Below are 24142 nucleotides of genomic sequence, written 5' to 3' on the forward strand. Positions count from 1 at the left end.
TTTTATTGAACTAGCAGATTGCAGTCCAACCATGACGACACACCGACCCATTCCATCACTTAAGTTGAGATAATGCACAAATGGTATCTTTATATTCCTTTAGAACAGATTCAACTTCCATATTATTCCTAGGCTCTCTAAAGATACGCTTCCTCCTAGTAATCCTCTCAATGATGCCAGAAGATCCCCAGAGTTCATACACTTTACCTTAATAATCGAAGGAAGGGAAGAAGACTACGATTCCTTCAGGAACCAGTCACCAAGTCTGGTGAGCTTCTAGAGCTGTAGCTAAAATCAAAGAAGCGGCCAGAAGGACCACGAGAAACCGCAATTGGCATAATGCTATCTGGAGGGACAATGTGGCCGCATGAAAAGAAATGCAACTGATTCGGTGGTAACCACGGAAATAATCGCTCCCTTGTCTCTTCTATAGGTTGAAGAGTTCCCCCTACTAATAGAACAGCATGTGCTTCATCTACAATCTAAAGAAAGCTTCAGAGAAAATCTTCTCACCACTGAGCATAAGAAACTTGATATATCCTCCTTGTTTCCTAAAGCTTGATGATGAACTAGACCTCGAAATTATTATCCTTCCATCGCTATCATTGTTTGTCAGTGATAGTAATATATCCGCTAATGCCTGGAAAGCAGACAGACATCCCCCCCTCCTCTCCATGTTCCCGAATTCCATTGCGTGCTGATGTATTCTCCGAATTAGCCACCTTTTCTCCATAACTATTAACCTGGAAAATCAAGTAAATTTTGACAAAAATGTAGATATTTAGTAGCAGATTCACCTTGTGCATGATATTACTTTCCTTTATATACTTTAACAATTTGATCAAGTTGATATTGTCTATATTTAGTTCAAAGATAACATCATTGATGGCCATAGTAAAATTAGATGTTCTACTTTCTTCAGAAGCCTGTTCTATGTGATGGTAAGAATCCATCAGATTTCTATATATTGCATACCCGAATATTCTCAAATGAGAAATATTTGTCTGTTGACTAAAAGCTAATTGCAAATGAGAGAATTGATGGTAACTTATTGACCTTAAGCAAATAAATGCTGCAGCTTGTAAAGTGACATGTCCCAAACAAAAGTTAGGAGATTTGTTCTCATATGTAAGGGTCTAGTAATCAATTGGAGTCATTTGATAAGTAACTCTGCTAGTCCATTTTGTATATGAACATAAGCTATTGGATGTTCAACACTTACAACATTGGCCATACAATAAGCATCGAAAGCTTGAGAGGCACCAGCATAAGACAAATTGTTTTAATTGGATTTTCTAAAACCTGTGCCTTTAAATATTTAATCGAATAATTTGAGCAAGTAATCTCGCAAACTTCAAGTTGCGAGAAGACAATAAGCACACATATGACCATCTCGAAGATGCGTTTAATATGACCATAAAATATCTAAAAGATTCACATGGTGGATGAATAGGTCTACATATATCGCATTGAATCATTTCAAGGAATTCAGGAAACTCAAATTCAATATTTGCTAGTGATGACCTTAAAATTAGCTTTTTTTGAGAACATGCAGCACAACAAAATTCACTAAATTTAAAAATCTTTTAGTTTTTTAGTGAATGTGAATTTTCAATAATTCTCTATATCCTTGTTATTTCAGGATGACCCAATTGATCGTACCAAATTATAAATTCATTTAGGTTAATATAATTCTAGTTTACAATGGCATGTGATTTAATTACATTAATTTTGGTATAACATACCCTAGATAAAAGTGAGGGTAACTTTTCTATTATAACCTTTTTACTTAAATTATGAATTGTGATACATAAGTACTCATGATTTTTCTCATTCATTGTTTCAATATGATATCTATTTTGGTAAATATTTTTGAAACTCAATAAGTTTCTTAGAGACTTAGTAGACAATAGTGCATTATTTATTATGAATTTTATTCTTTTAAAAAACAAAATTATAACTCTTTCGGAGCTTTCTATCACATAGCCAATAATAGTATTAACACATTCTTCTTTTGGTACAAGATGAGTAAAATATATTACTTTTGAGAATGGTATGCGAACTTGTAGTATCCGCAAGACAAACATCTTCATTATATGTCCTTACCATTTTCTTCAATGACAAATAATAATAATAATAAAATTAGTAAAAGTACATGCGCAATAAAATTACAATTCTAATTGGAATTATTTTTCTAACAGGCATTGTACATAGTATCATATACTAAAAATTTTACTATTATTATTATTATTACAGAACTTGACACATTTAGTGATTTTGAAATTTTTAAACATAAACATTAATATTTTATTAAACATTATTTATATACACCAAATTTAAAATTTAAATGCATCGGAAATAAAACTTAACAAAAAATTTCTTACATTATTTATTTACATAAATACTTAACAAACTCAAATATTAAATTTTTCTATCATTAATTAAATGACCAATTTTTTCTTCAAGATTGTTAAAGAAATCAGATACTTCATAATGAGTGGTGTAATTTTCAACAATATCTTTTGAAACAAAATTAATCTCATTTCCTTTGTCATCATTTTTCAAGAATACTTGATAAAAATCAACTAAGTGCCTTGAGATACGACATGTACGCAATCAATGACCCTTTCTACCACAAAGAAAATATTTATCCTCTATTGATTTATTTTACTCATAACTTCTTTCTTTATCTCACTTTTGGTGAGATCATTTTTTGTGAACATAATTTTTCTTCCTGCCATAATTTTTCTTCTTATTAAAGTGTTGCCATTTACCTCTTCTGAAGTTATAATTTGCTGTATTTGCTTCAGAAAATAGGACAGCGCCTGCTCAGCACACTTCATGATTTTTTTAAAAGCAATTCATTGTTTCGTTCATCAACAAGAAGGCAAGAAATTAGTTCATAATATTTTTAAATTTTTTTTTCTCGATACTGCTGCTGCAAGAGCACATTTGAGGCATAGAATGTCGAAAAAATTTACTCTAACATGTCATTATCAGTTATCTTTTTCCCACATAATTTCATTCGTGAAACAATTCGGAACATTGCTTAATTATATTTATTTATAGATTTAAAATCCTGTAGATAAAAGTGTGTCCACTCATATCGAGCTTGAGGAAGTATCACTATCTTTTAATGATTATATCTTTCTTCAAGGTTCTTCCATAGATTTACAGAATTTTTTAGTGTGAGATGTTCATTTTTTAATCATTCGTTAAAATGACGACTAAGGAAGATCATGGCTTTGGCTTTATCCTTCTAGGATGCTTTATTTTTAGCCTTAATGGTATTTTCAAGATCCATTGAATCAATATAAATTTTGCCATCTAATATTCATGATAAGTAGTTATTTCCAGATATATCAAGAACATTAAATTCAAGATGAGAGAGTTTTGACATAATAAAAATTTATTACACGAGTCTTTTGAAATTTTGAGAAGAGCCTCATACTGATAACGTATTGTAAAATAAATAAATAAGGAAGAGAAAATAAATATAAAATAAAGAAATGTAAATAGAAAACTCTAATATTAATATTCACTAATATTATTATCTCAATATAAGTGAGATGATTCATATATATTTACTACTATTATATGTTGCAATTTACATCTATAAAAAGAGAGAAAAATATTTATATATTAGTATTATGTGTGTAACTTTGTCTCAGTCCATGCTTAACTATATACATATAAAAGGAATTTTTTTAAATAAATAAAATAAATATTAAACTTACTGAAATACGTAATTTTTAAAATTTTTACCATTTTTTACTTTTAACTTTATCTCGTTTACAGTGTAAACGAGATAAGTATAGCCTTATCTTGTTTATATGTATCACGTCTCCATGTATCACGTTTATAAACGTGTTGTGATACCTGTCTTATCTCGTTTACACTGTAAACGAGATAAAGTTAAAAGTACGTCGTTGACACAATAAACGAGATATAATAGGACAAAAATATGGCTTCTATAAAAAGACTAGCAAACTGTTAGTATTCTTCACAAAATCATCAAATCTTTCTTCTCCTCTCTTTTTCTTCCTAGAGATTTGGAAAAAATGTCTAGTAGTAGTGATTTTTTTTGTTGTGATAGTTTATCCCAACTTTCGGATGAGAAACTGTGACAGTGGGGTGATATTTGAGTGCGAGAGTCCGACGCTCTTCTGAACTAGAAGAGCGGATTTATTGTCGGAGCTAAAGAGTATGATATTGTCTCATGTTGGTGGTGCAGAGGCAAAAGAAGTTGGTCAAATTGGGTATAGGATGCTAACACCAATGGGGAATGGGGTGTTTCGATTTCGTCTATTTTGGCTCGATGACGATGAGCATATGTGTGCCTTATATTTGATATGCACGGAAGAATTATAGTTGAACAAGTGATGGAGCTTTTAGCGGAAGTTTATGACGTTGGTGGGGCGGTAGTGATACCTCGGAGTTCGTAGCGGATGACCTTCCTCTCGCACCACGCCTGTTGCACTATGCGAGTCCAGTGCAGGACATGGAGTTGGAGGGTGAGGAATTGGACGATGACTACATTGCCGATAGTGACGGAAGTGGTTCATCTGAGGGTGATGACGAAAATGAATTCGTACCAGAGACTCCCGTTGGGAAACCACGTCGATACCTGTTGCCACCTCCCAAGCCAATCCCAGAGTTATCATCTGTGCCCAACCACTACCACACATTGGACTTGGATGTGATTCATGAGAAAACACCGTACTCCAACATGGGGGTCGAGGATTACAACACAGATGGCAGTATGGAGTTTAGGGTTGGTCATAAATTCAAGAGCAGAGAGACAGTGCTGCAAGATGTAAAGAATTACAGCATTCGACGAAGTGCAGAGTATCGAGTAGTTGAGTCGAGCCGGTTGAAGTACCACATACGATGCAGGCAGTTCACCGACGGTTGTCCTTGGACCCTCCAGGTCGCCCTCTGACAGAATCTCTGGAAAGGGCGGTCTGTCTCCTAGGAGCTCCTCCACGTACTCCCATGTCGACCGCTGGTGCCAAGTCTAGAAGTCACGCGGGCACCCACCCACTAGCTCTCCATCTTTGCATAATCCAAGGTAGTACGCAACATCCTATAGAGTGATGGTGCACTCACCCCATGGCATGTGGAAAGTGTGGGTCTCCGGACGCCACCGCTCAACAAATGTAGTAATAAGGGAATTGTCAAAGACAAAGTCCCTGAACTGCACTGTGTCGCCAAATCCGGCTTCCCTCAGGTAAGGGATGATGGCATCCGGAGGTGCAAGTGTGTGGCTAACACACCTAGGCAATAAAAGGTGAGGCCTCTGTTTAAAGATAAAAAGTTACAAATAGAAGAATTTAAACCAACTTTTCTAGCATGTTTAGATCTATTCTAAAAAAATATCATATGCAACTTAGATAATCATCATCAGCTAAACATCAGAATGAATAGCACTTATTATCCCTATTTGCCTACCAACATATTTTTCAAATTTTCACTATGAATAAACTTAATTTCTGCTAACTAAGTTGTCAACAAGACTTCCCTATAAATAAAAGGTTAACTATAAATTAAGTTAATTACTTATAAATATTTTAATCCATATTTATTAATTAACATACTCTGTGTTACCTAAATATGATTCCATTTATGCCGTCTGTTCACTAATTAAAAGACAATCAATTATTAATCTGAAACATAAAAGATAGCACCAACCTCGAAGTCGATAGCTCCCACAATGTATCAGCTCGCGTTTAGTCAATTTATGTCAGGGTTGCGTGCCATATCGATCCCGGAACTCAGAAATATCCAGAAACTGGCCTAGGAATGGAGAGAAAGAAGAGAAATGTGGGTCAGAAGTGGTCCCGACCCATCTGTCAACGAGTTGCTTTTATAGGCGCCATTTAACCTTATCTCGTTTAAACAAGATAATGTTAAAAATGGAAAATGATAAAAATTTCAAAAATTACATATTTCAATCATTTTAATATTTATTTTGTAAAAAAATCCCATATAAAAGTGTTGTTTTCAAGTTTCATTAACTTTAATCTATTTTAAAAAAAATTAAATTCTTACAATTAAAAAAGTGAACTATCCATTAAATAAGTATTTATCCTTATCACAATATTTTATAGGTTTTTTTTACGTGATTTTCTATAAGTTGAAATTGTTGAAAAGTCCTCCCTACTAGTAGAATAGTATGTACCCTACAATCTACTAGTAGAAAAGAATTTTTTAAAATATTTTTAATAAATTAAAAATAATTTAATATTTAAATATCATATAAAAATATTTTTAATTTATAATTATATTTAAATACAATAACATAAAAATATTATTTGTTTATTATTTTAGAATATTTTTTAAACAAAAAATCTTTTTAAAAAAATTTATAATATTTAAAAAAATATTCTTTAATTATTTTGTTTATATTTTTATTATTAAAATTTAACAAATACACTAAATAAATAAATAACAAATCTTTCTATATGGAAAAAATATTTTTCTATATACTTTAACAATTTGATCAAGTTAATATTTTCTATATTTAGTTCAAAGATAGAATCTTTGGTGACCACTTGGCTATGGTAAATAACTAATTAAGAAATAAATTAACAATAAAATAAAAAATAAATTATTTAAAATTCCTCTTTGAAAAGAAAAAAAAATAGTTAAATAATTTTTAAGCTAAATCCATTTTGAATATTAGGAGGAGAGAAATCGACGAACAAGTGAGAGATAAAATAACTGGTTAACTAGTAGTAAGTTTTGAATGATTAGGGGCCCAATCCCATATACCGATTCTGATTCCAGGGAAAAACCCTCGTAATAAACATTGGATAAATTCATAGATCAGAAGTCAGAACCTCCAAAAAGTTGCAGCAGCACCCTCGTCATCTTCCTCGTTTATAGGTAAGCCTCTGTTTTACTTTTTTTTTTGTTCTAATTTTAACTGAAAACATTGAGGCCTATGATTTTCTTCTCATTGAATCTGAATGTATGTTTTATCTTGTACATTACCTCTGAGAGTAGAATTGTTAGAATTATATTGTTTTTTATTTCTTATTTTTTTGTTAGAGAAGCATTTCACTGTATGACGAGGGGTCCCATTCCTCATGATGATGATGATACTGTTTCGAGGAAGGGGAAGGTTGTCACAACCACCGAGGAGTGGCCGGAACCGCCTATCCTTCTGGACGATCTCATAGCGGAAATCCTGCTGAGGATTCCGGCGAGGTCTCTTGTTTGATTAAGGAAGAGCGTTTGCAGTTCATGGAGAACCCTAATTTCCAGTTCCCAATTTGCCAAGGACCACCTTCGACGATTCAATGGCGGTGGATCCAGCCTTGACCCACCGCGTCCTCTTTCGTCGCCGAGCTCGGCTCCTCTTTCGTTGTTAGTCGCCGCCGACAAGTAATACTCTGTTGGTTTTGATGTTCATGGTTTTCTATTTTGATTTTGATTTTCTGGATTCATGATTTTGATTTTTGATTTTCTGAGGTTATTTGTTCATGATTTATTTGTTTGCTGCTTCATGATTTTGGTTATTGAATTATTTATTTGTTCATGGTTTTCTGATTTTGATTTTGATTTTTTGGATTCATGATTTTGATTTTTGATTTTCTGAGGTTATTTGTTCATGATTTATTTATTTGCTGCTTCATGATTTTGGCTGCTGAATTATTTATTTGTTCATGGTTTTCTGAGGTAATTTTTTTTATTTTCTGATTGTTACATATGGAACAATCACAAAGTAACCCACAGCCACAAGATAATGCTGTTCAAGATTCTTAAACTGGTTCATCTAGAGGTAAATCTGATCTAGTTTGGCAATATTTTACAGTGAAGTATGACAAAAATAACAAGGCTCAATATACATGTATTTTCTGCTTGAATACTTACAATGGAGGGAGATATACAGAATGAAATATCATCTTGCAAAAATTCCTGGACAAATTAAAGTTTATAACAAAGTAACTGAAGATGTTGAACTTCAATTCAAAAGGTTTTTGGAGGAAAACAAAAAAAATAAAGCAGTAAAAAAAAATTAACAAGTGATTGTTATGATGTGGAAACACAAGCGGAAGAAGAGTGTGAAGCGCCTAATCCTATACAATATTAGGCGCTTCGCACTCTTCTTCTGCTTATGTTTCCACATCATAACAATCACTTGTAAATTTTCTTTTTTCTGCCTTATTTTTTTTGTTTTCCTCCAAAAGTCTTTTGAATTGAAGTTCAACATCTTCAGTTACTTTGTTACGAACTTTAATTTGTTCAGGAATTTTTGCAAGATGATATTTCATTTTGTATATCCCCCTCCATTGTAAGTATTCAAGCAGAAAATACATGTATATTGAACTTTGTTATTTTTGTCATATTTCACTGTAAAATATTGCCAAGCTGGATCAGATTTACCTCTAGATGAACCAGTTTGAGAATCTTGAATAGCATTATCTTGTGGCTGTGGTTTATTTTGTGATTGTTCCATATGTAACAATCAGAAAATCAAAAACAAAAAATTACCTCAGAAAACCATGAATAAATAAATAATTCAGCAACCAAAATCATGAAGCAGCAAATAAATAAATCATGAACAAATAATCTCAGAAAATAAAAAATCAAAATCATGAATCCAGAAAATCAAAATCAAAATCAGAAAACCATGAACAAATAAATAATTCAGCAACCAAAATCATGAAGTAGCAAACAAATGAATCATGAACAAATAACCTCAGAAAATCAAAATCATGAATCCAGAAAATCAAAATCAAAATCAGAAACCATGAACATCAAAACCAACAGAGTATTACTTACCGGCGGCGACTAACGGCGACGAAAGAGGAGGCGAGCTCGGCGACGAAAAAGGACGCGGTGGTGGTTGCGGTGGTCAAAGCCGTGGCTGCGTGATGCGGTGGCGATGGCGGTGGGCTGCTCGATTGGTGGTGGTGGCTATGCGACTGCGAAGAGAGGAGAGATAGTTGCTGTGGGAGTGTGGGTGCTGATTCCTCTTCTGGCTTCTGGGTGAAGGTGATTATTGATTAGGGTTCAGCTTCGTTTAGTTTAGCCTTTCTTTTTTTTTTTTAAGAGACAAAATGACGCTGGTTAGGGGTTTTATTCAAACCAAAAAACCCGCTAAAAAATCGGACGGTTCTGTTGATTCACCGGTTAAGTGTCGGTTTGATCGGTTTTTTCATCAGTTTTTTGCCAAGTGGTTTCTGGCCTTACTCGGACCGATTAGGTGATCGGTTCCCGGTTAATCCAGTTGAACCGACCAATTCGGTTCGGTTTTCAGAACCATGATAATAGCACATTAGGAGAGAGATTATTACAAGAGCACACCACCTTCTTCCACAATGGACACTCCTTCGAGAATCTCCACCACCACTTGAATAGGAGAGCTGTGTTACGAATCATCGCATCTCCGATACCTAGCCCACCCAATTTTTTTGGAGCTTGGACCACTTCCCAACTAACCAAAGCCATACCATTCCTTCCATCCTCCTTACTCCACAAGAATTTTCTTTGTAATGGGATCAGTTTTTCTGTAACCGCCTTCGACATCTTCTATAAGCTTAAGTAATATACCGGCAAGCTATTTATCACTGCTTTGATGAGCACCAACTTCCCGGTTTTGTTTAGTACCTTAGATTTTCACAAGCTGAGCTTTTCCTCCACTTTGTCTATGATCGGCTTTCAAGTCTTAACCAACCTCGGGTTAGCTCCTAAAGGGATTCCAAGGTATTTGACTGGAAGGTTAGCTTCCTTGCACCCCAGCAAGCTGCACATACTCCGAACCCACTGTTGTTCACAATTGATTGAGATCAAACTGGACTTGTCAAAGTTGATACTTAAACCCGACATCAACTCAAAGCATCGTAGAAGTCTCTTGTAATTCTTAATGGTCTCTTCCTCTGGCAGATAGAACAGCACAGTGTCATCAGCAAATTGAAGATATGACAATTCAATATTGTCTCTCCCGACGAATAAAGGGGTTATCCTGCCGTTTCTTATTGCCTCTCCAATCATTCTATGCAAGACGTCAACAACAAGTACAAACAAAAATGGAGATAGAGGTTGTGCCGATACATTCCATAACCCATTCCCTCCACCTTCGCCCAAAGCCCATCTTCTGTAGGACGATGTCTACAAAACTCCACCTGACCCTATCATATGCTTTTTGAAAGTCTAGTTTGATTATGGCCGCCTGCTTTTTCCTCAATTTAAGCCAATGTACAGTTTCACATGCTATAAGCACCCCGTCATATATTTTCCGACCCTTGACGAACGCACTCTGAGTCTCTCCAACCAGGCCTGGCATAACTAATCTCATCATCCCAACCAACACCTTAGAAATCACCTTATACACACAACCCACCATGCTAATCGGTCGAAGGTCCTTGATTTCCTTAGCCCCAACAAACTTCGGTGCCAAAGCAACCCAAGTTATATTAGTATCGGTCGGTAGCCTAGAAGTCTGAAAGAACCCCACCACAACTGCTGTGAACTCAGCCCCAATCTCGTCCCAACACTTCTTAATAAAATTCATGTTGTACCCATCACTCCATGGAGCTCTAGAAGAATCACAGTCCCATACTGCATTTCTAATCTCCTCAACCGACGGCAGCACCTCTAAGGCCGCAGCATCCTCTTCAGCTATCATACCCACCAGACCATCTCTAAAACCCACCATAGGAGACTCCTCGTGATGATATAATTTCTTATAGAACTCTCTGATAGCTATTTTTATTCTTGCTTGATTTCTTACCAACCTTCCATTAATTACCAGTGCATCAACCCTGTTATTCCTCCTCCTTGCTGAAGCTATGTTATGGAAGTACCTTGTGTTTTTGTCCATGTCCTTTGCGAGACGAGAACGCGACATCTGCTTCTAGTGTACTTCTTTCCTCGCATACCACTTCTCACAAGTCACTAACGCCTTTCTTCTTGCCTCAACCGTACCATCATATACCCCATTGCTTACCATATCATCTATCTTCTTGATCTCTTCCTCAAATTTCATGATCTTTTTATCCATGTCTCCAAAATTGTCTCTGTGCCATCTCCCCAACGGAATCGTCAAGGCCTTTAATTTGTCTGTGAACTGTATCTCCCCTAGTCCCCTCCATTCCTCTTTTACCATTCTGAGAAAACCCTCGTGTGTTGGTGCGGATTTTCTAACCACAAACTAACCGGCAAGTGCATCGAGTCGTACCAAGTAATACCTTACGTGAGTAAGGGTCGATCCCACGAGGATTGATGGATTAAGCAACAATACTGTTTGATAGGCTTAGTTAGACAATCAAAAAATAGTGTTTGGAAGTTTAAAAGCATTAACAGTAAATTTAGAATATTAAAGATAGGCAGATAAATAAGTTGGGAATAAAATATTGAGAAGGCAGTTAAGGCTTCAGAGTTATCTATTTTTCCGGATTTACTTTTTTTACTAACTATTTTAATTATGTAGGATTTAATTTATGGCAAACTATATGTGACTAGACCTAATTCCTTAGACATTTCTAGTCTCCTCTAAAATTCATTAAATGCCAATTTCTTGGTCAATTAATTCTAATTAGAAGCTACATGATTAAATTCCAGTTTATATGCCACAAAAACTCTAATTACCCAAAAATAAAAGGATTATATATCACGTGTCCCGTTAAATCCAGATAATTAAAATTTAGGAGAATATGTTTTCAAGCTGTTGTTCAAGTAAAGAGATTTTCTAAGTTATATAAGAACTCAAATAGAAAGAGGGTCATACTTCCGTTCCATCCAAATTCATAAGATAAAGAGCGAAAATAATTCTTAAATTATAAATCTATACATGAATTAAAATAGATAAAGCAATAAAATCAATCCATACAAATAGACAGAGCTCCTAACCTTAACAATGGAGGATTAGTTGTTCATGGTTCAGAGTAGAAAACTAGGATTACGGAATGTAAATTTGTATAGAATTGGAAGTCTGGAATGAAATAATGTTGAGGTGGTATCCCCCTATTTATATCTAATCCTAATTAATTTAAAATCTATCTTTAAAACAAAAATAATATCTTTTCCTATTTTTAAAATTTGAATTTAAATTAGAATTAATTATAGCAATCAGCAAATCTTCAATTGATGGATGTGGACCACTTGGCTTCACTAGGATCCACGCCTAACCTGGGCTTGGCAGCATGAATTGGAGTTTAGTTGAGTGAAGCTGCACCTAACTTGGGCTTTAGTGCGCCTAACTTGGGCTTTAGTGTGCCTAACTTGAAGTGAGCAGGACCAATCTCGCGTATTGTTGTTGTGTCTTGCGCCTAACTTGAGAAATCTCAAGTTAGGCGCAGCCTTGGTAGCGAGTTCGGAGAAGAAATATGGACTATTATATATCGTTGAAAAGCTGTGGAAGTTAGCTTTCCAACGCCACTGGAATCACGTCCATTGGACCTCTGTAGCTTGAGTTATTCAGGTTTGAGTGCAGAGAGGTCAGGGTTGACAACATCATTCGCCTTCATCTCTTCTTCTGCAGAAACTCCATCAAATCTAGCTGAATACTACCTAAAATAAACAGAATTGCAAAAGATTCAAAGTAGCATCCATATTGGCTAAAAGATAATTAATTCTTTATTAAACTCAAAAATTTAGATGCAAATTCACTAGGAAAATATAGCAAAGATGTTCACGCATCATGTGTAAACCATGAGTCTAGGCTCCTGAACGGTCTAGGACCATCCCTCAACCTTGAACCTTCCACTATCAACGGGCAGGGATCTGACATGCCTCTTGATCCTCCTCTTAAGCGAATCTCAGGAAACTCCTTAGCCCATTCCAGACTAACCAGAACTCTATCTAGCCGACTGCAAGAACGACCTCTGAACCACGTAAACTTACGGTCATTAAGCAGCAAATCCAACAGGTGCATATCTTGTATCCAATCCTTGAAGTCTTCTGCAGATGCTGTTAGACTAGTAGTACCTTTTCTTTCTTCAACGCTAACAATCTCATTAAAATCTCCCATGAAACAACAAGGGACCTGGCATAATCCAGCAGTATAGCTCAATTCCTCCCACACAGCAAGTTTCTCCTCTCTAGTGTGAGCACCATAAACCAAGAAAAAGGCACAGTTGAAATTATTCTTTCACATGATCCCTTCCATACACAGCCATCTCTCCCCTTTATAACAGTTATTCATCTTAAAATTAGTTTCATCCCACATTAACAACAATCCACCCGACGCACCGCCAGCCTCAACATATGCCCACCTTGCACTATCACACCCCCAAAAACTTGCCACATCAAACTTCGTCACTACAGGTCTTTTAGTCTGAATCAAACTAGCATGTTCAGCCTATATTTTTTCTTAAGGTCCTTTATCATCCTCACCTTACCATCCCCCTCAACCCCCTAACATTCCAAGAACTAAAGATCATTTTAAAAAATTATTACACACCTTTTTATTATTCTTGGGTCTGCACCGCCTTGCTTTCGCCTTTTGTTTCGCCATTTTTTTCTGAGCAATTTCTTCATTTTGAGCTTTAAGAATGGCCATGATATCATCTTCTTCGTTGTACAACATAGCACCAGATTCCACTGCTACTTCCCACGTCCTCTTGTTTTCCAGTACCTGTTCCTCCAACGTTGAACTCTGATTGTCAGCAATTTCTGCGTCATTTTCATCCCCGCCTTGTCCACTTTGAGCATCTTCCATTCCTTCTCCATCCTGTATCAACCCACTCTGACCTGCATTTGACCCACAGCGTCTATTTACAATATCAACGACAACACCGTCATTGTTTGCCCTTTCTCTGTTTACTACTTCACTTTCAAATTTGGTCTCCCCGTCTGTGCCATTTCCGTCATCAATATACCCATAATTCCCAACATCACTAACATCACCAGGTCCACTATTTCTTTCTCGAGCAGCACCTTCATCACCAACGCCTCTAACTGCTTGCGTCTCTGCGCTATCAGCCCCTTCGGTCACTCTAATCCTTTCCTCCTCCAACTCCACCGGTACCTTTACATGATTCTCAAGCCTAATAGCCTCTTCATCACTGTTCCTATCATTCCCCACCTTCTCAATCTTAGCCCCTTCGTTCCCCACAACCAAATGGACCTCACATGCTTGATTTCGACCGCGGCATTTCCCATCTCTTTGTGCACCCCGGATCTAGATCCAGCCAACGCCTGCACAGATGCACCTGCCTCCCTCGGCTACACCGCGAAGGTCGTGATGGCTATCCGAGTGGATAGCACACTACACCCACCCCGACTCCTCCAGAATCAGCCCAACCTCACAGCCTGAGTGGTTCTCACATGCATGGCTTCGATGGTTCACGTCTCGGCATTCACCATCTCCTCGTGAATGCCGGTTTTGAGTCCAACCAGTAGATCATAGTTATCAAACCCGGCTCGATCCGGCTGGTTCGACCGAAAACCCGGTCATCTGGTCACCTGGTTGGGCCGAGCCACACGTTGAACCGGCCATGCAATGGACCCGGTGGAATCCGGTTCAACCCGACAGGTTTTGATAAAAACCAGTGACCCGGCCGAGTGATTTGACCCGGTCCGGGTGGTGCAATTTTTTTTTATTATCCTAAACGGCGTCGTTCTAATCATCCCCCTCTTCCGTTGAAACTGAAATGAAACCCTAGGCTATCCCCCTTCCTCCATTGCCTCACATCTCCCTAATGGCATCTGAGACAAATCTCTGGAGAGTTGAGTGTCTGAGACTCTGAGTTCATCAATCGGCCTCACCAGTCACCGCCGAACCCTCACCAGTCACCGCCGATACCCCCCCCGAAGCCAACCTCGTCTCTCCATCGGCAGTCCCTCACCCTCACCCTCACGGCCTTACTAGATGTAATTGAAAAATATTCATATGATGATCCATAATTGAATACTAAGTTGACAAGTGAGAAGAGAATATATTCTAATGCTGAAGATGATTTTGGAAGACAATTTGCACTGCATGAATGAAGCACAGTGATGCCAGGTAAATATTATATTTAGTTTTATCTTTCTTTATTCGTTTATTTATTTAAAAAAGCTAATTGTAATGCATTGCCTCTTTTGATTTTAAGACCAATGGTGGGAATCTTATGGAACTGGAGCACCAAATTTACAAAAGTTAGCCATTCGTGTTTTAAGTCAAACTTGTAGTTCTTTTGGTTGTGAGCGAAATTGGAGTATTTTTGAACACATCCACACAAAGAAGAGGAATCGGTTACAATATCAAAAGCTTAATGATCTTGTTTTCGTTCATTATAACTTGAGGCTACAACAAAGGTATCTTCTATAATTATTTATCTAATTTTAAGAAGTATTGTTCATTAAAATTTAATCTTTAGTTTAGTAATCACATAACTTGATAACATAGGAATCTAATGAGAAAGCAAAGCTATGATCCAATTTGTCTTGATACATTTGATGACCATTCGGATTGGATATTGGAAGATTCACCGCCGTTTTTAACTCCTGAAGAGGTTGATGCTCTACGAAATGAATTGGCAAATATGTCCATTCAACCAACTTTGGATGATCTTGGTAAATACTTCAATTGCTTGAATATTTTAATTGTCAGTTGCTATTACGAATTATTCTTGATATTGATTTGTCAAAAATACACAAATGTAGATCAATTAAATTTGGAAGATGACCAAGATAATGATGGACCAAGTAACAATGCTATGGAAGATATGGATACAAATCAAAATGAGGAAAATGTTGATCAAGCTCCTAATTTGCCCTATGAAGATGTTGATGCCGACTTTGAGTTCACCCCTTGGACGTGATTTAATGATTGTGTTATCTTTAACTTGCTCTTATTGATTTAAATTGAGAACATATTTTATACTAGAAACTAGTTTATTAACTCTTCTTTTAGATTATTAGTTATATTTGAGACTTGATATTTGATTATTAATGTTTGTAAGACTCGCATTTTAAGTTTTAAGACTTTATTTCAATTTTATTAATATAATTTTATATTTTTTTAGTAATAACCGGGTTAACTGGGTGAATTAGTGACCCACCGGTTGAACCAATAATCCGGGTTGATTACCGGTTCGGTTCTGATAACTATGCAGCAGATACACCGCCGCTCCTGCTTCCCTCGGCTGCAACGTGATGTCCGTGATGGCTATCCGTGTTGAGATCATGCTGCGCCCGACCCGGCTTCTCTAGAACCGGCCCACCCTCACCGCCTGAAGTAGCGCTCATCCAAATTGGAGTTGCTGTAGTATTTGGGCCTGTAGCCATAGCACAGCCCATATTGCCGCTAATATTGTTTTCAGGCCAGTTTTTGGTTCTATTATTATTTTTGTTGTACCCTTTATGACACCTTTTTGTAGCCCATAATTCAAATTGGCAAAATCCCAAGATACTGTTCTGTCAGAATCTTCTTTATTGCTCATAGAAGCACCCCCCTAAAAATTAGCACTCCTTTCAATAGCCTCATTATTAGGATTGTATGTTACAAATTTGAACTGATTCTCTTTTGAATCTTTATAATTCCACTCGTTTAAAATATTTTCTGGAATTACCATTCTGTCCTCAGCTTTGTCACCCTCCTGCGTCACCGCCATTAGCTGTTCAGTTGCCAGTTCTACGCATCCTAGTGGATTTGTGAGCCTCGTCAATCTATTATCTGCATCTATACGGTTATCTGCAGCATTTTTCTTCTGTTGTTCACAACTTGTGTCACCAACAGCACTATTATCCAACTTGCAACTTATACCATACGTCTCGCGTCCTACCTCCTTTACCAACACATCAAAACCACTTATACCTATTGTAATGTGTATTCATTCATTGATCACGTCCATTAAACAGGTATCAATTTGCACTCGTCCAACACTGAAGGAGTTGCACTCGTCCATTAAACACTTTTTTTAGATCATTGTTACAGAATTCGACCCAAATTAGGGAGAGAATATTTAATTTATAAATTATTTTTTTTGGCAATGCCATCAAGAATAAATCTAAATTAAACAAAATGCACATTACACTAAAAACATCTAGAAACTAACAACCAAAACATAACAAACCTTCAAACAAATAAATAATGAGTAACATAAAATAAGAATGAATCTCTTCATGTCTGTTGATGAACACTTTAAATATTGTGTTTGCCTTGTTTTAATTTTCTCTCAAATGATTTCACCATACTAACCACTCATATCATCTTAATTTCGCCGACTCATTTCATTCATCCAACCAACTTCATTACCGTGCACTTATATTTATGTAATTTACTTTATCCAATAGTTATTGTTTGTCACAACCACACTCTTCCATTCCTTTCTTGCCTTAAAATTTTCAGTGTTCCTATACTTGATCCCGATATTTTGTACCAAATGCTTTATTCTATGAGCTTTATTTCTTATGCTCTATTACTCCCAAGACGTACTTTCCTCCACGTTTAGCCATTTTACTATATTCTTGTTGTCAATAAAGATCACAATGTCTTCTTCTTTGATCTATAATTCCTCCTGTAAAAATTGAAGAACTAATTCCATACTTATAATATAGCTTTATCATCAGATTTTTCAATAATATTCTCTCCCATAAAACACTTTATCATATCTTTTAAGGTAATTACCAACAACAAAATTATTACAGGTAAGAACATAACTTCTTCCATCCTTGTTAACTTGAATCTATCATATTTCTTCTTTTTTATTACACTCCATTGATTTACAAGTATATTAACATGCTGCTAACTGCTATTAATATCAAACACTTTATTTTCAAAAATTTTCATATTTTTACTTTGTCAGATAATCCAAATAATAGTAAAAAAAATCTATGCCACTTATTTTTATATAATCCCATAACATTTTATTGCATTCAATTCTCAAACCAAATCTAAATATTATTGGCACTCATCTATTGTATACATCTTTCTAGGAGTGTTCATAAATCGGATCCGATCCGCGTATCCGCGGTGTTTATCCGAATCCGATACGAAAATTGCGAATATGGATCCGATCCGATAGCGGATCAGATCCGCACACTAATCGGATCGGATTGCGGATTTTGTGTTGGTATCCGCATATCTGCAAAAATAAAGAAATAAATAATTAAATATTCTTTTTATGTTTTATTTCAACTAATAATTATCATATATGTTGTATTATTTTAATTTTTTATTTAAAAAATAGAAAAAATGAATTTTACTGATAATTTTTTTAATAAAAATAAGCTTTTAAAAATATTTTTGAGTTTTGCGGATATATCCGATATCCGATCCGATCCGATCCGCAAATATGCGGATCGGATCGAATCGAATCGAATCCAAACTTAAAAACTGCGAATATTGGATCCGATCCGATCCGATAATTTTAGTGTGGATCGGATCGAAATTTTGTCCACATCCGATCCGATCCGATCCGCGTTCACCCCTACATGCTCCATTTAAGATTATCTACTATAATTCACTAGAAAAGGAATAATGCAAGAAAAGATGATTTATTATTTCTCGCACTGACTCACAAAGTACACAAGTTCCATCTTCTTAGTTTATTATGCCTCTTCGTTGTAATTTATTTTTGGTATTGAGATCTTCTGAAATCGTAAATTACATCAATATTTTAAATTTTGGTGGTACTAATTTTCTCTAAATATCATAAAAGATGTGCTTTATAGTTGGTATTTTATGATCACTGCTATTTTAAACAACACTTTATAATTTAGTGAAAATAAAATATCTTTCAAATTAACATAAAAAAATAATTTTATTTTAATAAAAGTTACACTAAAAAGTTGTGGAGAAAGTGATGAGTTTGGAAAACTCTAAATTAATATGTGTGATGACTAAACATTATTAAAATTAATTAATTGCAAAATTATTTGATCTGAATTTTTATTCAATACATTGATGATTATAATTTTGCTGCAGGTTTAATCATGGGCCGGAAATAAATGTATTGTGCTAAGCCCAATTTACACTCAGCCTTGGTTTTAATAACAAAAATAAATGTGGCTGTTTTAATGTTACTTGGGCCCAAATAATTTTCTGATCTAAGCCCAAGTGGGTTACATGCTTTCCACTTGCTTTATGCATGTTCCAAATTTTATCAGGAAAGCAAATGTTATTAATGGGCCAAGATCAAATATTGTTGCTACCAAGCCCAATGTTGATTCGAATCCATGAAGCAAATGAAATGCCTAAATGCTTCCAACGGATTCCACTTCATTATTTTGAAGGATTTCAAATTTAATTAATACATTGGAAACATAAGAAAAAGAGAGAAGATTGATTTGATGGCTATTATGACACTACACGCTACTCAACAAAGGGAAGTGGGAAACTTGAATTAACTTTTACATTCTCTCTCTTTGTTCATTGATTATTGTTCAAACCCATTGAATATTTTCTCTTTCTTCTCTCTCACAACTCTTTCTCTCTTCGGTCTTTACTCAGAAAATATTGGCAGCCATGGAAGCAAAAGTAAGCTACCGAGATGAAGAGAAAGCAAGCCTAAAGACCATCACAATGATGGCAAGAAAACATACTAAAATAAAAATGAGCTGTGGCTAAGATATTCACCAAATGTGGTTAGATTTGGTGAGGTTATCTTGAGTCTTTCATGCTCAAAATGGAAGAAGAAGATTCGGCCAGCTAGAGGAGATTCTTGAAGCATGGCTTGTCTTCGATTCTGCTCAACCACCACAGGAAGTAGCTAGAGTGGCGAAGTGATGGTTGAAGGCAGAGATTGAAGCAGATGAAGTCATCATCATCATGAAGCATCAAGGGCCAGAATTCCATCTTGGAGAGCAAGCCAAGGATGGAGAGCTCGGATTGATGAAGGGTGATGATCAAGAAAGGACTAGAGGTAATTGCATGTTGGTTAATGCATGGTTATCTCTTCTCTCTATATGTGGCCGAACCGGTTTGTTGAAGGAGGAAGAAGTTGGTTCAGTTTTGGCTTCAATAAGTGGAGGCTCCCCTCTTCTATATTAAGGGTGGACAGCCATTGTTTGAAGCAAGGAGAAAAATTGAGAGTGCAAGGCACAGAGTTCTCAGAGCTACCTGAGCTAACAGTTTTCTCTTCTCCTTCAATGTATTCAGTTTTGTATTTTTCTGTTTAATTTTGTCATGTCTTGAGTCTCATGGTAAAAGGCAAACAGTGAGGTTTGTAATGAAAAAGCCATAGAGCGGAAAAAGGCAGAGAGTGCAAAATTAAAAGAAAAAGCCATAGGTGTCTTAGAGTTCCTCTGTTCATCTATGTTGTGTTTCATGATTCTGTGGGAATCCCCTTGTAAGTTGGGTTAGCACTTTACAAGTTGTAATCTGTTTGATTATAGTGAAATTCCATCATTGTTGTGATGGAGACTGGATGTAGGCTGCACTGCACTTAGCAGCCGAACCAGGATATATCTTGGTGTGATTTTCTTCCTCTCCTACTTCATTTCTGTTTTCTACTGCACAGGAGCAAAAACAAAAAATGTCTCGTGCCAAGTGACGAGACAAAATGAAAATGTCTCGTGGCTAGGGACGAGCTAAAAACAGAAAAGTCTCCTCTGAATCCAGCAAGTGTTAGCAAAAAAAAAAAAGGGGCTAAGATTCAACCCCCCCTTCTCTTAGCCACTGAAACCATCAATTGGTATCAGAGCTTGGTCTCAAAGAGATCAAGCTTTGCAGCTTGGAGTAAAGATCCTCATGGCGGAAAACAGTGGCGCAAATGTGGTGTCTTATAATCTAACTGAAGGACAATCAAGCAACAGACCCCCTCTTTTCAATGGGAAAAACTATACCTATTGGAAGGAGAGGATGAAGATATTCGTACAAGCAGTGGATTACAGACTTTGGAAGATTATCCTCGAAGGGCCTAAATTTCCAACTACCACAAGTGCAGAAGGAGTTGTTTCTATCAAACCAGAAGCAAGATGGACCGAGGAAGATAGGAAGAAGGTGGAGTTAAATGCCAAGGCAATAAATCTGCTCAATTGTGCTATCAGCTTTGAGGAGTACCAACGGGTATCAAGATGCACAACGGCAAAGGAAATCTGGGACAAATTGCAAATCACCCATGAAGGAACCACCATTGTCAAGAAGACTCGGGCAGATATGCTAAACAGAGAATATGAAACGTTTGCAATGAAGGAAGGAGAGTCCATTGATGAACTCTTTGAACGTTTCAATGCTATCATTGTTGGCTTAGATGCTCTGGGAATTACACATTCTGATTCTGTGCTAGTGAGAAGAGTGTTGAGATGTCTCACAAAAGAGTGGGAGACTAAAGCTTTAATTATTTCTGAGAGTAGTAGCCTAGACTCCATAACACTTGATGATTTGAGAGGAAATCTTCTTGCTTTTGAAAATACCTATTTGAAAAAAGATACAAAAAAGAAAGGAATTGCATTTTCTTCTGTGACTAACCCCCTGGATGATGAATCCAGTGATAACTCTTCTGAAAATGAGTTTGTTTTATTTGCAAAAAAATTCAGGAAAATGGCTAAGCTCAGAGGCAAAGGCAGCAGCACAAGGAAAGTGAAGAAAGACCTCAGCAAGGTAACTTGCTACAATTGCAAGGAAATGGGGCATTTCAAATCTGATTGTCCCAAGCTGAAGAAGGAGGAAAAGCCAAAAAGAGGAAAGAAGAAAGGACTGATGGCCACATGGGAAGACTTGGAGAATGATTCTGATGATGATGATGAAGAAACCGAGACCAAGTCACAAACATGTCTCATGGCAGACCACATAGATCAGGTAGTCTTTCATAACCCTAACACTGAAGATCTCCATCTTATGATAGACCACCTTTCTGAAAAAATAAGATGTTTTCTGCTGGAAAATCAAGAACTTGAACAGCAAATTACCATTCTTAAGGCCGAAAACAGTTTTCTAAAAGAAAAAGTGAGAGAGGCCGAAACTGCTTGTGATCTTGTTGAAGAAAATAAGCAGTTAAGAGCCCAAGTTAGGAGCTGTGAAAGTAACCATTGTGTTCTTGCATATGTGGACTGTTTTAAACAAAATGAAGAGTTGCTTAAAAAGGTTAAAAGACTTGAGGAAGACTTAGCCAAATTTACACAAAGTTCTGAAAGTTTAAATCACATCTTGGCTAGTCAAAAACCTCTTTATGATAAGGCTGGGTTGGGGTTTCATAAATCTGAAAATTCACATTTTGAAAATATTGCTTCATCTTCTAATGACATAAGATTTCAAGATCCCACCTACTTTAACAAAAAGGCAACTCCAAGATTTTGTAGACTATGCAATCGGAATGGACACTTTCCCATTCAATGCTTTTTCAGTGAAAGAATGGTTGGTAACAAGGTTTATAAAATTGTTTTTGATTACAATGGCTTAGGACATAGAAGATGGTTTAACGTAAAAGGATCCAAAAAGATTTGGATACCTAAGGTTACTTAAGCATTGTTTTGTAGGTGTGCCTAGCATCCCAAAGGAAAGAAAATGTGTGGTATATGGACAGCGGATGCTCTAGGCATATGACCGGAAAGGCAACCTTCTTCATAAAGCTTGATGACTATGATGGAGGACTTGTCACTTTCGGTGATGATGCAAAAGGAAAAATTGTGGCTGTTGGGAAAGTTGGTAAAAACTTTTCTTCTTGCATAAATGATGTTCTCCTTGTACATGGCTTGAAACATAATTTGCTTAGTGTTAGTCAACTTTGTGATTTGGGTTTTGAAGTTATCTTTAAGAAATCTGTTTGTTTAGTTGTGTGTGAAAAAACTGGGAATGTTCTTCTTGAAGCTAAAAGATGTAACAATGTGTATGGATTAACTCTTGAGGATTTAAAGGAACAAAATGTAACATGCTTCACATCTTTTGAATCTGAAAAATGGCTTTGGCATAGAAAGTTGGGACATGCTAGCATGTATCAAATTTCTAAGTTAGTCAAAAGAAATTTGGTTAGAGGAATCCCAAACATCAAGTTTGATAAGGATCTTACTTGTGACGCTTGTCAATTAGGCAAACAAGTAAAATCCTCTTTTAAATCAAAAGATGGAATCTCAACCAAAAGGCCATTGGAAATGTTACATATTGATCTTTTTGGTCCTACTAGAACTCAAAGCTTAGGAGGTAAACATTATGGTCTTGTGGTGGTAGATGATTATTCTAGATTTGGTTGGGTACTTTTCCTTGCTCATAAGAATGATGTTTTTCATGCTTTTTCCACCCTTTGTAAGAAAATTCAAAATGAAAAGGATTTGAAAATTGCCCATTTAAGAAGTGATCATGGAAGAGAATTTGAAAATCAAGATTTTGAAAAATTCTGTGATGACTTAGGGATTTCTCATAACTTTTCATGTCCTAGAACCCCCCAACAAAATGGGGTAGTTGAAAGAAGGAATAGAAGCCTTCAAGAAATGACTAGGGCTATGTTATGTGAGAGTGAAATTCCTAAATTCCTATGGGCTGAGGCTGTGAACACAGCATGTTATATTTTGAATAGAACAATCATTAGAAAAGGGTTAAAGAAAACACCTTATGAGTTATGGAAAGGAACCCCTCCAAATCTTAAGTACTTTCATATTTTTGGATGCAAATGCTTTGTGCTTAATAATAAAGAAAACCTTGGAAAATTTGATCCAAAATCATATGAAGGAATGTTTGTTGGATATTCCACCACAAGCAAGGCCTATAGAGTTTATCTCAAGGAGCATAGGACAATAGAGGAATCCATACATGTTACTTTTTGTGATTCTAACTTAGTTCCCAGTATTGTGAAGGATATTGATTCAGATTGTGAAGAGGCTGCAACAAGTAAAGAAAATCCCAAATCTGTACAAAATGAAGAATCTGTCAGCCCGGTTTTATCTCGTCAGATTGTAGGAGAAACTTCCAATTTATCTCCTGAGCAGACACGAGAAACTGAAACAGTGAGACCACCAGAAGTTCATCAAAGTTCAACACCTGGCCGAAAACCTAGAGAATGGAAGTCTATGAGGGGTTATCCTCATGACTTCATCATTGGTGATCCCTCTCATGGTGTAACAACAAGATCCTCCACCAAAAGGCAAACCGAACCTAGCAACTTAGCTCTCTTGTCACAAATGGAGCCCAACAATGTCAAACAAGCTCTTGAAGATCCATCATGGGTCAAAGCCATGCAAGAGGAGCTAGCTCAATTTGACAAGAATGAGGTTTGGACATTAGTACCTTATTCGGATGGTATGAAGGTAACGGGTACTAAGTGGGTCTTTAAAA

General features: G+C 36.2%; 1 protein-coding gene and 1 long non-coding RNA gene across 2 annotated transcripts; both read left to right on the top strand.

Moving 5' to 3' along the window:
• Positions 1–6660: 6660 nt before the first annotated feature.
• LOC114925998 (uncharacterized) lies at positions 6661–7633 on the top strand. The gene is made up of 2 exons (XR_003816067.2): positions 6661–6888; positions 7054–7633. It is a non-coding gene; the product is annotated as an uncharacterized lncRNA (long non-coding RNA).
• Positions 7634–11507: 3874 nt separating this feature from the next.
• LOC112779465 (uncharacterized) lies at positions 11508–15929 on the top strand. The gene is made up of 4 exons (XM_025823741.3): positions 11508–14956; positions 15045–15249; positions 15341–15507; positions 15598–15929. The coding sequence occupies exons 1-4, from the start codon at positions 14950–14952 to the stop codon at positions 15753–15755; spliced, it is 537 nt and encodes a 178-aa protein (XP_025679526.1). The 5' UTR covers positions 11508–14949; the 3' UTR covers positions 15756–15929.
• Positions 15930–24142: the final 8213 nt, after the last annotated feature.

The sequence above is a fragment of the Arachis hypogaea genome, chromosome 19, assembly GCF_003086295.3.
Source record: "Arachis hypogaea cultivar Tifrunner chromosome 19, arahy.Tifrunner.gnm2.J5K5, whole genome shotgun sequence".
In the NCBI taxonomy this organism is placed as follows: domain Eukaryota; kingdom Viridiplantae; phylum Streptophyta; class Magnoliopsida; order Fabales; family Fabaceae; genus Arachis; species Arachis hypogaea.

Excerpts from the sequence above, each read along its gene's own strand:
- LOC112779465 (XM_025823741.3), top strand. Across the intron at positions 15,250-15,340 it reads AACTTGAGGCTACAACAAAG|GAATCTAATGAGAAAGCAAA; the intron begins GTATCTTCTATA and ends TTGATAACATAG. Across the intron at positions 15,508-15,597 it reads ACCAACTTTGGATGATCTTG|ATCAATTAAATTTGGAAGAT; the intron begins GTAAATACTTCA and ends ACACAAATGTAG.